General features: G+C 47.5%; 1 protein-coding gene across 1 annotated transcript in view; it reads right to left on the reverse strand.

Annotated features, from left to right (window-relative positions):
• LOC147711087 (uncharacterized) overlaps positions 1-14,039 on the reverse strand; it is a 1,001,373-nt gene that overhangs the window by 456,421 nt on the left and 530,913 nt on the right. The window contains exon 11 of the mRNA XM_086921902.1: positions 3,865-3,957. Coding sequence (XP_086778028.1) covers positions 3,865-3,957 — 93 coding nt within the window. The remainder of the gene's footprint in view (positions 1-3,864; positions 3,958-14,039) is intronic.

The raw sequence follows: 14,039 nt of genomic DNA on the forward strand, positions 1-14,039 counted from the left end.
CTATGTTCCCACATTTCACTGAATCAGACCACATCACTCAGGGACACCACCACATCACTCAGGGGCACCACCACATCACTCAGGGACACCATCACATCACTAAGGGGCACCACCACATGACTCAGGGTCACCACTCACGGGCACCACCACATGACTCAGGGACACCGCCACATCACTTAGGGACACCACCACATCACTCAGGCGCACCACCACATCACTCAGGGACACCACCACATCACTCAGGGGCACCACCACATCACTCAGGGACGCCACCACATCACTCACAGACACCACCACATCACTCAGGGATACCACCACATCACTCAGCGGCACCACCACATGACTCGGGGACATCACCACATCACTCAGGGACACCACCACATCACTCAGGGACACCACCACATCACTCAGGGGCACCACCACATCACTCAGGGGCACCACCACATCACTCAGGGGCACCACCACATCACTCACAGACACCACCACATCACTCAGGGATACCACCACATCACTCAGTGGCACCACCACATGACTCGGAGACATCACCACATCACTCAGGGACACCACCACATCATTCAGGGGCACTACCATATCACTCAGGGGTACCACCACATCACTCAGGGACACCACCACATCACTTGGGGACACCTCATCACTAAGGAACACCACCACATCACTCAGGAACACCACCACATCACTCAGGGGCACCACCACATCACTCAGGAACACCACCAAATCACTCAGGGGCACCACCACATCACTCAGGGGCACCACCACATCACTCAGGGACACCACCACATCACTCGGGGACACCACCACATCACTCGGGGACACTATCACATCACTCGGGGACACCACCACATCACTCGGGGACACTATCACATCACTCGGGGGCACCACCACATCACTCAGGAACACCACCACATCACTCGGGGACACCACCACATCACTCGGTGACCCCGCCACATCACTCAGGGACACCACCACATCACTCAGGGACACTACCACATCACTCGGGAACACCACCACATCACTCGGGGACACCACCACATCACTCAGGGACACCGCCACATCACTCGGGAACACCACCACATCACTCGGGGACACCACCACATCACTCAGGGACACCACCACATCACTTGGGGACACCACCACATCACTCAGGGGCACCACCACATCACTCAGGGGCACCACCACATCACTCGGGGGCACCACTCAGGGGCACCACCACATCACTCAGGACACCACCACATCACTCAGGGACACCACTACATCACTCGGGGACACCACCACATCACTCAGGGACACCACCACATCACTCGGGGCCACCACCACATCACTCTAGGACTTCACCACATCATTCAGGGGCACCACCACATCACTCAGTGTTGTGGTGGTGTCCTCGAGTGATGTTGTGGTGTCCCCGAGTGATGTGGTGGTGTCCCTGAGTGATGTGGTGGTGTCCCTGAGTGATGTGGTGGTGTCCCAGAGTGATGTGGTGGTGTCCCCGACTTATGTGGTGGTGTCCCCGAGTGATATGGGGGTGTCCCTGAGTGATGTGGGGGTGTCCCTGAGTGATGTGGTGGTGTCCCTGAGTGATGTGGTGGTGCCCCAGAGTGATGTGTCCCCGACACCACCACATCACTTGGGGACACCACCACATCACTCGGGGACACCACCACATCACTCTGGGACACCACCACATCACTCTTATACACCACCACATCACTCTAATACACACCACATCACTCAGCCCAACCACATCATCACTCAGCACCACAACAGCACTGTCCTTGCTTTCTACCAATAAGCATTGCCATAGCCAATAGGACTCGCATTAGGAAAGTGTAAGCTATTGGCTTTGTGAAGAACAATGCTATTCATTTATATATTTTCAAAGCCAATACATATTAAAAAAATGTGTCATTTACAATACCAATAGCTCACACTTTCCTAATGCGAGACCTATTGCATTGCAAATGCTTGTTTTGCAGAAGCATTAATCACATCCACTGTTTTCCGCCCGTTTGTTGGTGCCACAGGGGCTCTAACCTTGATACCCTGTCGCCTTTGAAGACTGCAGGAAGGGGTTCAGCTTTTCTCAGAGAAGATTACCAAATATTTCTGTGTATGCTGAGGTTCTTTAAGGTCCAGGAGATTTAACTTAAATTACAGTTATTGTAAAAACCCTCTTAATTCATTTATAACTTCGCAATTCTGTCTTTGTGTTAAAAATATTTAGGAACAGTCTAGATAGCTCTAACATAATTTTGACGTGTTTTCATCTTGCAGTTGCTGTTTTATGTTTATGTTTCAAAGGAGAAAAATACTGGACTCTGGTGGTTTTTGACACTTTTTTATCTGACTTGGCTTGGAAATACTGGCCAAACCAATGGTCCAATGTTTAATACACCTGCACCAGAGTACTGCATGTAATCTTCAATCTCACATTTGTAATCTAATTAAGGCAGTTTAGTTGATAAAAGCTTTTGTTACAGACGTCCTTTTGAAACCTCTTCCATTCCCTTGCTCCCATTCTTTTGTGTCGGCATAAAATACTCTCACTATCTGCAGCCCAGGGACTAGGGGTGGGGTTGTTCACTTGGACTCAGTGTCTCCTATCCACTTCCTACCTCAGCCTGGTTCCAAATGCCCTTTCTATCGTTCTCTCCCTTCAAGTCATTGCATTGTGATTTTTTTTATGGGAGCAACACCGTGTACCCAGTGCTTAACTTGACCCAGTGGTTTCCGGTGCTCGGCACTAGCACTTTATTGTCAACACCGGCTCTTATAACAGCCTGCCACATGGTGGTGCTGTCTATCTAATTTTGTGAGGAGCACAACAACAGTTGTTTTATAATCAAACATACATTAAGATCACAAAACCTGCAACCCAAAGCGATAAGAATAGCTTGGGTGGCATGTATTAGTCATTTGAATGTATATTTAAAGTCTGAATTGTCACTCTTGTATGAGTGTGAGGGTTAGTTGTGATGGCACTGTCACTGGCAGCACTACTGTCGGCAATAGGTGGTAGACAATTAAGTACTGTGTGTACGGCAAAATCTGTACAGCCCAAAATTTACCTCAACCTATGTTCCCACATTTCACTGAATCAGAGACAGTGTTAAATCTCACTTTATGAGGCAATGTGTCCCCATACGAAGGCACCGACCCAGGCATCAAAATCAGAAAAAAACTATTTTAAGTAAAATGTTTGAGATCGAATGGGCTCAATCAATAACTGAGTTCTAGATCAATGGAAAACGTTAGAGGGTTTATTATAGAATTAAAAAAGAAAGCAATACAAATAAGTCCCAGATGGCAGCAAAATCAAGAGAAAATGGACAGCATCCCTGGCAGCATCAAGGCCATCAGGGAAATCTTCTAGCTCACCCTGATAAATCAGTTTCCTAAATACATTATTCTAGCATATGTAATTACAGGATAAGCAGTCTCACTGCAGCATGAGCAAATATAGCATTTCAACAGCAAATCAGAGCTACATGAAAAATTACATTCACAGTACCTTAACACCCAAGTACTTTCACCCTACAAGAATAATTATCCAGCACCCTCTATGCTAGTGTCATCCAGAGATGCTCAAACAAAACAAGATATAAAACGATTCAGTACAATTTTAAAATCCGAAGGTTACCTGTGTCTACAAAAATTAGTAAGCTGACTTTATACTGGCTCAATACCATTTTAAAACAATTATAATGTGCCTGCTAAATCAAGTTGAGTAAGGAAAATCCACATGTACCATTTGTTGGAAACCTTGCAACAGACATGAGACTCAAGTAACCATGCCTAGTATTTATTAATCCAGAGCTAGTAGGATAAGAAAGGGGCTGCACCAACCTTCTGTGCAGTCTTCAAGTAGATCTTCTGAGCAGAATACGGGCAAGGCTCCTCCACCGCACAATCCAAGCAGCGACTGGCCGCGCCTTCAGGCTAGGGCACAATCATACGCAGTCAACTTATATAAGTGTCTTTTATCAAAGTCTTTGAAACATTAAGAAACACGTATATTTCATCACAAGAAGATATTTGACGTGGGTTCTTTCAAACACAAGGTCCCTCATGTACTGTATTGCATTCCGACCTACAGTAAGGGAAGAGTGTGTGGTTGATGGGAAGAGAGAAAGAGAAGGATGTGCCCATGAGTAAGAGAGAGAGTGAGTGAGTGAGTGAGTGAGTTAGTGAGTGAGTGAATGAGTGACAGTGTGTGTGTGTGCGTGTTTTTGAGAGAGAGTGAGAGAGAGAGAGAGAGAGAGAGAGAGAGAGAGACATGTGGGTTGTGGGTGAACGACTAAATTGGCAGGTTATGTGATCTTAAAGGAGGCTGAGAAGGGAGATGATGCTCCTAGTGAAACATTATTTTACTTACTTGCAACCTTTCCTACAGAACAAAGCATACCAGTTTGTATCTGTAAATGTTGTGCAAGATTCACAGTCTAAGAACTGGTTCTTACAAGTTTACAGATTATCTGTGACAGATCTGGCACAGAGAATGGCAGAATTTGGCTTGACACAACGGCAAGGGATGTAGCACATAGCACTCTGATCATGGGGAGAAAAGGCTTCTTGATGCTGCTCATCTTGTGTCAGACTTTAGCCGCGGCACTGAACTGATGATTCTCTCTGGTTTCGATGACCTGCTTTAGGAGATGGATCTAGATGGTGTAATGCCACTGATCATGACCAGTCGATGGCCTTTGACACCAATGACTCTAGCTTCTGCTTGGGAGACTTTGAAATAGGCGGCTTTGGACATCCTGGAGTGGTTTAGATATTTTCTCAAAAACACATGCATGCATAATCAGTTGGGGTGTTTGTCATGACTTCATACTGTTACCTCTGTTGGCTAACATCTGCATGCAAGCGCTGGAAGCCTTTCTGCATGCATTTGGGTTTTGTTCTTATATGTTTTCAGATGACATGGGGGGGCGTGGCCACGCAAGATGGCTGCCTAGTCACACTCATGCGAGCTCCCGCCGGCAATTTTGTTGATTGCTGACCCAATCAACGAAAATATCCCCCACCAGCCCGAAAACCACTTAAAACTCACCCAGACTGCAGAGGAGGCGATCCGGAGCCAGAGCCTCCATGTCGTGGGAGCCTGTTGGGAGAGGACGTCGCTGTGATCCAGAGTTGGGGGAGCCCGGGAACATGGCGGCCAGTGAATCAGTGAGTTGGGGGTGCCCGAGACCGTGAGGACTCCCTCTAGAAGTTGGTGCAGAGACCGCCTGGACGGCTGGCCACAACAGACCCATGCAGGCAGCACAGTGGCAAATGAGAGGCAATTCTGGACCTCCTTGTGATCGTACACTACTTTGGGGCAACTGGGCGAGCCCGAATGCAAGGGCCACGGAGTGGGATGCTATGAAGGTGGCTCTACAGGGGGAGTACATGAAGAACGTGTATGGGGTCAAATGCAGCTCACGCATACACTGATTGCGCAAAAGAAAAGAAACTTTGTGTCATTGACGAGTGTTTGGCTGTGGAGCAGCAGAGGTTGGTGGAATGGAAGGAATCCAAAAGGGAAATAATGAAGACAAGGGACTGGTTGGACAAATTTGTGCACACCAACTATAAACAGTGCCTCTATGCAGAAGGGGTTAGGGCAGTTAGGATGCTGGCTATACTTCTCCGTAGTGAGTCCCAGAGGACAACCGTGGGGGGGGGGGGGGGGGGGGGGGGTGAGGGATATGCAGGGAAGGGAGGTGCACTCCCAGCAGGATATTACATAGGTTTTAGCAACACACCAGCATGGGATATATGCATCACCGGACAGAAACACAGGAGCGTCATGGGAGGACTACCGGACAGGCCTACAGATGGCCAGTCTACCTAGAGGGCAGGGAATAGCTAGATGCACCCCTCAATAAGTATTGCCAATATGTGCCTTTGAAAACGGCAAAGGCCCCTGGAGGGGATGGCGTGCAGGCTGAGCTATACTAGAGGAGAGCGGGCTCCTTTGCAGATCGCCAACTAGTAGTAGTGTCTGATGGAGAGTACAAGAGAGAGCAGTTGCCAGAATCAATAAGAGAGGCTCTCAAAGTTATGTTGCCAAAACCAGGTAAGGACGTCAGAGAGGTCTCCTCTTACCGCCACCACTTCATGCTGAACGTTGATGTAAAAATCCATAGCAAAATTTTGGCGACCAGGCTTCAGGACTACTTGTTGTCCCTGATCCACGAAGACCAATGTGGTTTCATTCCACGCAGAAGCATTCTGTGTGATCTAAGAGGGCTTTCACTGGTCCAGCATAAGCCGAAACTGAGGGATGACCACTATGATATGGCATTGCTTGAAACAGAACAAGCATTTGATTCCCTCTCGTGGGAATTCCTATGGCAAGTGCTGTGGAAGGTGGGTATTGGGGAGGCCTATATTAAATGGGTAAAACTTCTATATGAGGAAACTGTGGTGAGGGTACGGATTGGCAAAATGGTGTTGCACCGCTTCTAGCTATACCGGGGAACTAGGCAAGGCTGACCACTATCGCCATTATTATTCGCATTGGTGATGGAGCCCCTAGAGTGTAGATTGTGCTTGATATTGCTAAATTGGGGAATAACAAGCGGGGAGACCACACATGTGGTCTACCTGTATGAGGATGACGCACTGGTATATTTGCGGAAGCCAGAGTATTCGGTCCTCATTATGTTAGCAGCCTTGGCGGAATTCGGAGAGGTCTCCGGGCTCCACGTAAATCGGACCAAGTTTAAACTGTTTCCACTGGGCGCACTGGGGGGGGGGGGGGGGGGGGGGGGGGGAGGGGAATGCCGCAACAGAATCTCCCAGTGCTTGTACTCCACTGGAGGCCAACAGCGTGAGGTATTTCGGGATAAGGATAGCGAGGGAGTCACGGACGTTAAAACCCCAGAATATCGGAAGAGTGCTGGAGGGCCACAAGTCTTCAGTGAAATTCTGGAACATTCTCCGGCTGTCCTTAATTGGCACAGTGGCGCTAGTAAAAAATACTGTTTTGCTCTGATGTCTCTACAACTTTCAGGGAGCATTGTTCGAAATCCCTAGAAAACACTCTGTTGAACTAGACAAACTAATTGTCGAACTGCTCTGGGCATTGGGCCGGAGAAGAGAAAGTTTGGCTACCCTCAAGCGTACCCGGAAGCGTGGTGGGCTGGTACTACCCAGGCTGGGGCTTCTCAGCTATACTATCCTGCTGCACAGCTACAGCATGCAGTGTATTTTATTTGCTCGACAAATGGGAGAGCTGGGAGAAAAAGTTGCTGCATTGCACGTGAGGAGGGATACCTCTGCCCGAACCCCTGATGTTAGGGGCGGGGGCACCAGACTCGGTCCTGTACGTGGCAAGGCAGGTGTAGGGCTTGGGAGGGAGCGGTCCAGCAGGTGATATGGCGTGCCCCCTAAGCGCCGCACTTATCCATATGGTCTCTACGCCCGTTCACACAGATAGCCCAAACAATGACAGCAGATCGGTGGCAAGCGGGGGGCTGTGACACATTGCGGGACCTTTATCAAAATGACTGATTTGTTACTCTGATGGATGCTGTCGAAACCTTTAATTTGGTACATGGAAACATTTGTATCATGCCCTAGAAGAGGCACAGACATTAATGACTCTACTCAACTGGTGCTATGGATCTGTAAAAAAAAAAAACGGGAAAAAAACCATGGCAGGGTGTCGTAAATTAATCTCCTCTGTGCATAGGGCGCTACAGGAAGATATCCCACTTCATGCACTACCTGTCCAGGGCAGATGGCAGGACTGGGCGAACCGTTTACAGACAAGGAGTGGGATGGCATCTATAAGGGGGTAAAGACTACCACTGTCAACACAAGGTTTAAATGAATACAATATAATGTTATATGTCAAGTTTCTCTCACCCCAATACACTGCATGCTATCTATCCGGGGTGAGCACCCACCTGCCCCCGCTGTTTGGCGGATGGAGCACTTTGTGCATATGTTATGGCGGTGCACCGAGCTGGACACATACTGGCAAGCCATAGTTGATAAACAAAATGTGGCCATGGGGTGGGGAGTCCCCAGGAGCATTGCCTGTTGGGGCTGATACCGACACGCAAGAAGAAAGGCCTTAGTAGGAGGTTCTTGGTGCTGGGGCTGGTCCTCGCTGAGTGCGGAGTGGCAATTTGCTGGATGCCCAAAGTTGGATGTTCAGAAGTGAAGGAATGGATGAGGGATATTACTGAATGGACGGTGGCTGAACAGAGCCACATGTGGAAGTACAGGAGAGACAATAAGCTAGCAGATGATTTGAAGGTCTGGGCGGTGATGCCCGCTGAGTCCCTAGAGCCTCCGGCTGCTAGGTGTTCATGAGAAGCAAACTGGACAGTGCTGGAAGATGTAAATGTAACAAGTGGTCAGGGCCTCAAATGGGGGTGAGGCGAGGGTGAGTAACTGCTGCCGCGCTGGGCGAAAAGAAGAAAGAAAGCATACAACCCTAGCACTGGGGCCAGCTACTCAGGAGCCCAGACCCCAAAGTCACTCTTTGGCAACCACGGAGAAGGTCCATTGATCAGTCTTATGCAGCATTTGCAGTAGGGCAGGGGGTGGGAGAAGTTGAGGTGTTTCATTTATAAACATAATCTGGAATGTATTACATTGCCTTAAATGGCAATACAAATGTATGCTATAAAAACATTTTATGCAGATGACATTTGCTGACCCTGACCCTTTTTGGATGATCTCCCCAAGATGTTTGCCTTCTGTTGCTGAACCTGTTTTTGTTGGCATTACGACTCCATGCACTTTTTTCCCAGCTATCCAGTGCTAAAGTTCTGGTTCTCTCCCCTTCAAACATGGTAAAATTGGTGGTCTACAGCTAATTGTCACATTTAATTTACTTGTCAGTCCCTAGTAAATGGTACTACATGTAACCAGGGCCTGTGAATTAAATGCTATTAGTTGGCTTACAGCACTTTTGCTACACACTAAAGTAGCCTTTTAAATTATGTCTCATGTGCTGCTGCCTGTAGTGCAGTTTTAAACTGCCATTTCGACCTGGCAAAATAAACGTTTTGCTAGACCTAAACCTTCCATTATAATGCATATAAGTCACCCCTAAGGTAGGCCCTATGTGCAGTGTGCACTATATTTTAAAAGTAGGAGATGTGTACTTAAGTTTTACATGTCCTGGTAATAAAAAACTTCTGGAGTCGTTTTTCACTAATATAAGGGTCTATCCCTCCCATTGACTCACACTGGGTTACGTTATAACATATACTAAATGCTAACCTTTGATTGGGTTCAGATAGAAACACAGGGCCAGATTCACAAAAGTAATCTGAGACAAAATCCTAACTTTACAACTTTAGATATTCACAAAGGGCATTTAGGAGCAGTAAAGTTAGGACTCCTAACTTTACTACTCCTAAATGCCCTTTGTGAATACCTAAAGTTGTAAAGTTAGGATTTTGTCTTAGTTAAACCTAAGTTTTGGTTAACTTAAGACCAAAACTTAAGTTTAACTGAGACAAAATCCTAACTTTACGACTTTCGGTATTCACAAAGGGCATTTAGGTGTAGTAAAGTTAGGAATTCTAACTTTACTACTCCTAAATGCCCTTTGTGAATACAGAAAGTCGTAAAGATAGGATTTTGTCTCAGATTACTTTTGTGAATCAGGCCTATGGTGTTTACACTCAAGTGAACTGCAATTTAAAATCCTCTTTAATGGTAAAGTTGGATTTTAAGTCACTATTCTGAAAATGGCACTTTTAGAAAGTTGGAATTTTCTTGTCCTACTAATATCTGCCTTCTACCACTGTCCTAGGTCACATGACTATGAATGGCTCTGTTGTTACAGTCACTGTATTTCTCCCAGACAGTGACACAAAGGGGACTAGGACTGGTCAGGATAGGCCATCCATCCAGGAAGGCTGTGGGCGAGCTGTTCACTGACACATACTACAGCGACCACCAGCGATGACCGACACAAGAGGTTTGCACTGCACGCTACCGCGATCACAGCCCGTGACAACGACCGTCCGTGCAGCCTGATCATCACTTTGCGCTACAGCGACGACAGCCCGCGCTGCCTGTCTGCTCTTCGCTCCATAGCGACAACCATCTGCAATACTTTTCCTGCTCTTTGCGGCCTTATCCAACGCAAATGGAACTCTTTGTGCCAGACTTTGAGAAGGTAGCTTTTTCAGTGGGACTAACCTGGCCCCTGTACATGACCTGAGGTCCATCCCAGTCTGTCTGTACTTGTGACTTTCCCCCGGTCTAGCACAACCAGAAGAACGTAAGAGACGCTTTGTGCTTTTAGGTGCTATATCAACTTAAAACGTTGAAATTGAATATCTCCAGTTTCTACTGATTTGATTTTTGTTGTTCTGGTATCATTTTATTTATTAAAAATGACTCTATTTTCCCAATTGGTTTGGGATTTTTCTTGGGTTGTGTTTTCACTTTATTACTGTTTGTGTGCTGTGTAAATACTTTACCTTTTACCTTTAAGTTAAGTCTGACTGCTTTGTTGCAAGCTACCAGATTAAGCAGGTCCTTCGTGACTATTCCCCTCTTGCTGCTTCACTGCCACTGGTCAATTTTGTTTGCACTTTGTTTACTGCTCAGCCTGTTATATTTTGCTTGCTCACTCTGCTTACTGCTTGTTATTGCCTGCTTTCATTTGTTATAATCTTCCTGTTGTCATTGCCTGCTTTCTCTAGTTTTAATTATCCGGTTGTCATTGCCTGCTTTCTCCTGTTGTAACCTTACTGTTTGTCATTGCCTGCTTTCTCCTGTTTTAACTTTCCTTTTGTTTGATTGCCCCCTCCACCCGCTCGCTTTCCTGCTGTTTTTGCTCTCATACTCCCACAGGCCTCGTCCACCCTCCTCCCAGCTACTTAATGGAGGCCACAGCACAGCTGCGCCGCCGGAGAGCCAAAGGCTAACTCGTCTGCGCCTGGACCATGCCCAGCACCAGGAAATCTGTCTTTCCCGCTACCCACAGATACACCGCTGCCTATCTCCGAGCCCTAGACCTCCCAGACTCTGCAACAACAACTCCTGCCGCACCTTTCCATGACCAACGGCAGCACCTTTTTCCTGCCGGCACTGTCTTTACTCCTGCAACAACGGGGCACCTACATGCATGACGACCACACCCACCACCACGCCGACCACGACTGCTTCAGAATAACTCCACTGACTCTTCTTGTTCAATGCACAATCACTCTGCAAGCACAGAGTGGGACTCCGTCAACTCCCTCACCTCGACGTCATCTTCCTCACCGAGACCCCGCATCTGCGACTAACATCACCTCAGCAAAGCCCGATTGCTACAAGATAGCACACGAGACCAACACAAACGGAGGTTGCAGACGAGTTAGAGGAGGAGCAGACCTAGACACACCTGATTTTTACAAACCATAGGTTATGAGGAGTTCTGAATATGTGGGCAATCTAGGTGACCACTGAGTACAGGTGGTACATTATATTTCACAGGACACCTACTCCAGAGGCAAGGGCTGGGAGGGAGTGGGTTAGGGGCAGACACCATTAGGTTTGGGACGGCTGCTCTCAATATTGCATTATGTACATTCTTTTGCTATCCTTGGATGTCAACTGCAATTGTATGACAATTGATGTGCAGTGCATATTGACATTTATATTCTTATGATATTGAGCCATGATTTGTGATGTTTATAATGTTAAAATTGACAATAAAAATGTTGTTTAGAAAAAACAAACAAACAAGGAGGTGGAATCAACATCATCCACAAAGAAGCCATCCACTGCACCATCACCGCAGACAACACCACCCCGATCATGGAACACCTCAATTCCAAACAGTCAGCAAAGGCACCATCACCTACAGACATCCAGGACCCCACCCCTGCTTCTGCTATGCCATTCTTGAATTCATAGCCCTGCTCTCCATTGATACCAAACACAACATCTTCCCCAGAGACCTCAAGTTTTACCTTGATGACTTCGACTCCAACACCACCAACCTCCTCGAAAGCATGAACAATATCGGCCTCACCCAACTAGTCACCAACCCCCCACACACACACTAGACCCCATATTCACAGTCAGCAACAGAGTCCAGTACAGCCATGTCACCAACCTCACCTGGACAGACCACGCCATCAACCACTTTTCCATCATAGGATACCCCGGCACCACCACCAAGTGGCCCAGCACCCCACACCACAGATGGAACAAAGTATCAGAGATCCAGTATACCGATGCCCTCAACACCACTTATCCTGACACCGCTTGGATCACAGATTGTGCCAACAGAGTAGCCCCTGTCAAGCCCACCAAACTCAAGAGATCCTCCAAACAGGCCAGTTGGTACACTACAGAACTGAGAACCACAAAACCCAACTCCAAGCGACTGGAAAGTAAACAGCGCACCAGTACGGAACCCACTGACAAGCAACATTCAAGACATCCCTCAGCCATTACCAACAACTCCTGAAAGAGACGAAAAGGAGCGCCCTGGCTGACCACATTGAAGCGAGTTCTAACCACAGCAAAGAACTCTTCAACATCGTCAGAGAGTTCTCTAACCCCTCAGTCACCAAAAACATCATCACCCCTTCCCGTAACTCTGCGACACACTTGTGGACTTCTTCCATGACAAGATCTCCACCAGCTACAAAAACTTTGAACCCCAACCCATCATCGCCAACATCCTCAGCCTTCTCAAGCCACAGATGCAAACCCTAACTATCTGTTCACTACCTGGGACCCTCTCACCGCTCAAAACACCACAGCCCCAGGGAGGCGGCGATCCCGTCTCGCCTGAAACTAGTGCAACTTAAAGTGCTGAATCGAATATATTACTCCCGCACCACACTACACAAACTGGGACATGCACATGATCCACTTTGCCTGAGTGGCTGCGGACAAACCGGAACGTACTTTCATATAATATGGGACTGCCCAAGGATACAGGCCTATTGGGAGCAGGTTTTACTTGAGATCGCAGAAGTGGGTGGGGTAGAGATCCAGACAGACCCAAAATGCTGCCTATTGAATATATGGCGACCTACAGACCTAAACACAGCAATGAAAGCCTGGGCAACGCTGGGGATGGCGACAGTGAAGCGTAATATAGCTAGGAACTGGGGATCCGGGGTGATGCCCACGCTGCTGCAATGGGAAAAGGATATGGACACAGCTATGGTATCAGAAAAAGCAGTTTACACCCATTGGGGATGCCCCAAAAAATGGACGAGAGTATGGGGGAAATGGAATGAATTCCGGGGGAATATTTGTGAACCGCCATGTGAGACATTAACCCCCGAGAGTAGTCCGTGATTGTAGGGTGACCGGCCAATGTGTTTGTGCCCGGCGCTATTGCAGATGAGAAGGGGGAGTGGATGAAGGGAGGAGGGTAAGAATCATGGGGCTGGAATAATATTGCATAACCTTGTGCTGTACACGGTGTCTAAAGAATGTATTCGGTCGAATTGTATTATGTTTAATCTTAAAATGGAGATGACTGTAGTTAATAGATGTATGCAAACTCCTGAACATGGAATGGAAATACTAATAAAAATAATTAAAAAAAAAAAAACACCACAGCCATCATGAACTCCGTCCACTCAGGAGCACCCATGGGCCCCTGTTCCCACCCCATCTTCAACCTTGGCAGTAAGTGATCATCGATGAGCTCAACACCATCTTCAAAGCATCTATCACTATGGTACCCTTCCTCGAAGAATGGAAACATGCAGAAATCAAACTCCTTCTCAAGAAACGGTCTGCCGACCCCAGGGAACTCAAGAACTACAGTTCCATCTCTCTGCTCTCCTTTCCTGCCAAAGTCTTCGAAAAGGCCATCAAATGCCAACTCATGGAACACTGGAGAGCAACAATCTCCTAGACCAATCCCAATCCAGATTTCAACTACAGCACCGAACCGCCCTGATCGCTGCCACTGATGACATCAGAATCCTCCTTGACCTGGGAGAAACGGCAGCCCTAATCCTCCTCCACCTCTCCGTAGCATTCAACACTGTATCCCACCACACCCATATCCAGAGGCTTCACCATATTGG

Source organism: Lissotriton vulgaris, chromosome 5 (genome assembly GCF_964263255.1).
Source record: "Lissotriton vulgaris chromosome 5, aLisVul1.2, whole genome shotgun sequence".
NCBI lineage: Eukaryota > Metazoa > Chordata > Amphibia > Caudata > Salamandridae > Lissotriton > Lissotriton vulgaris.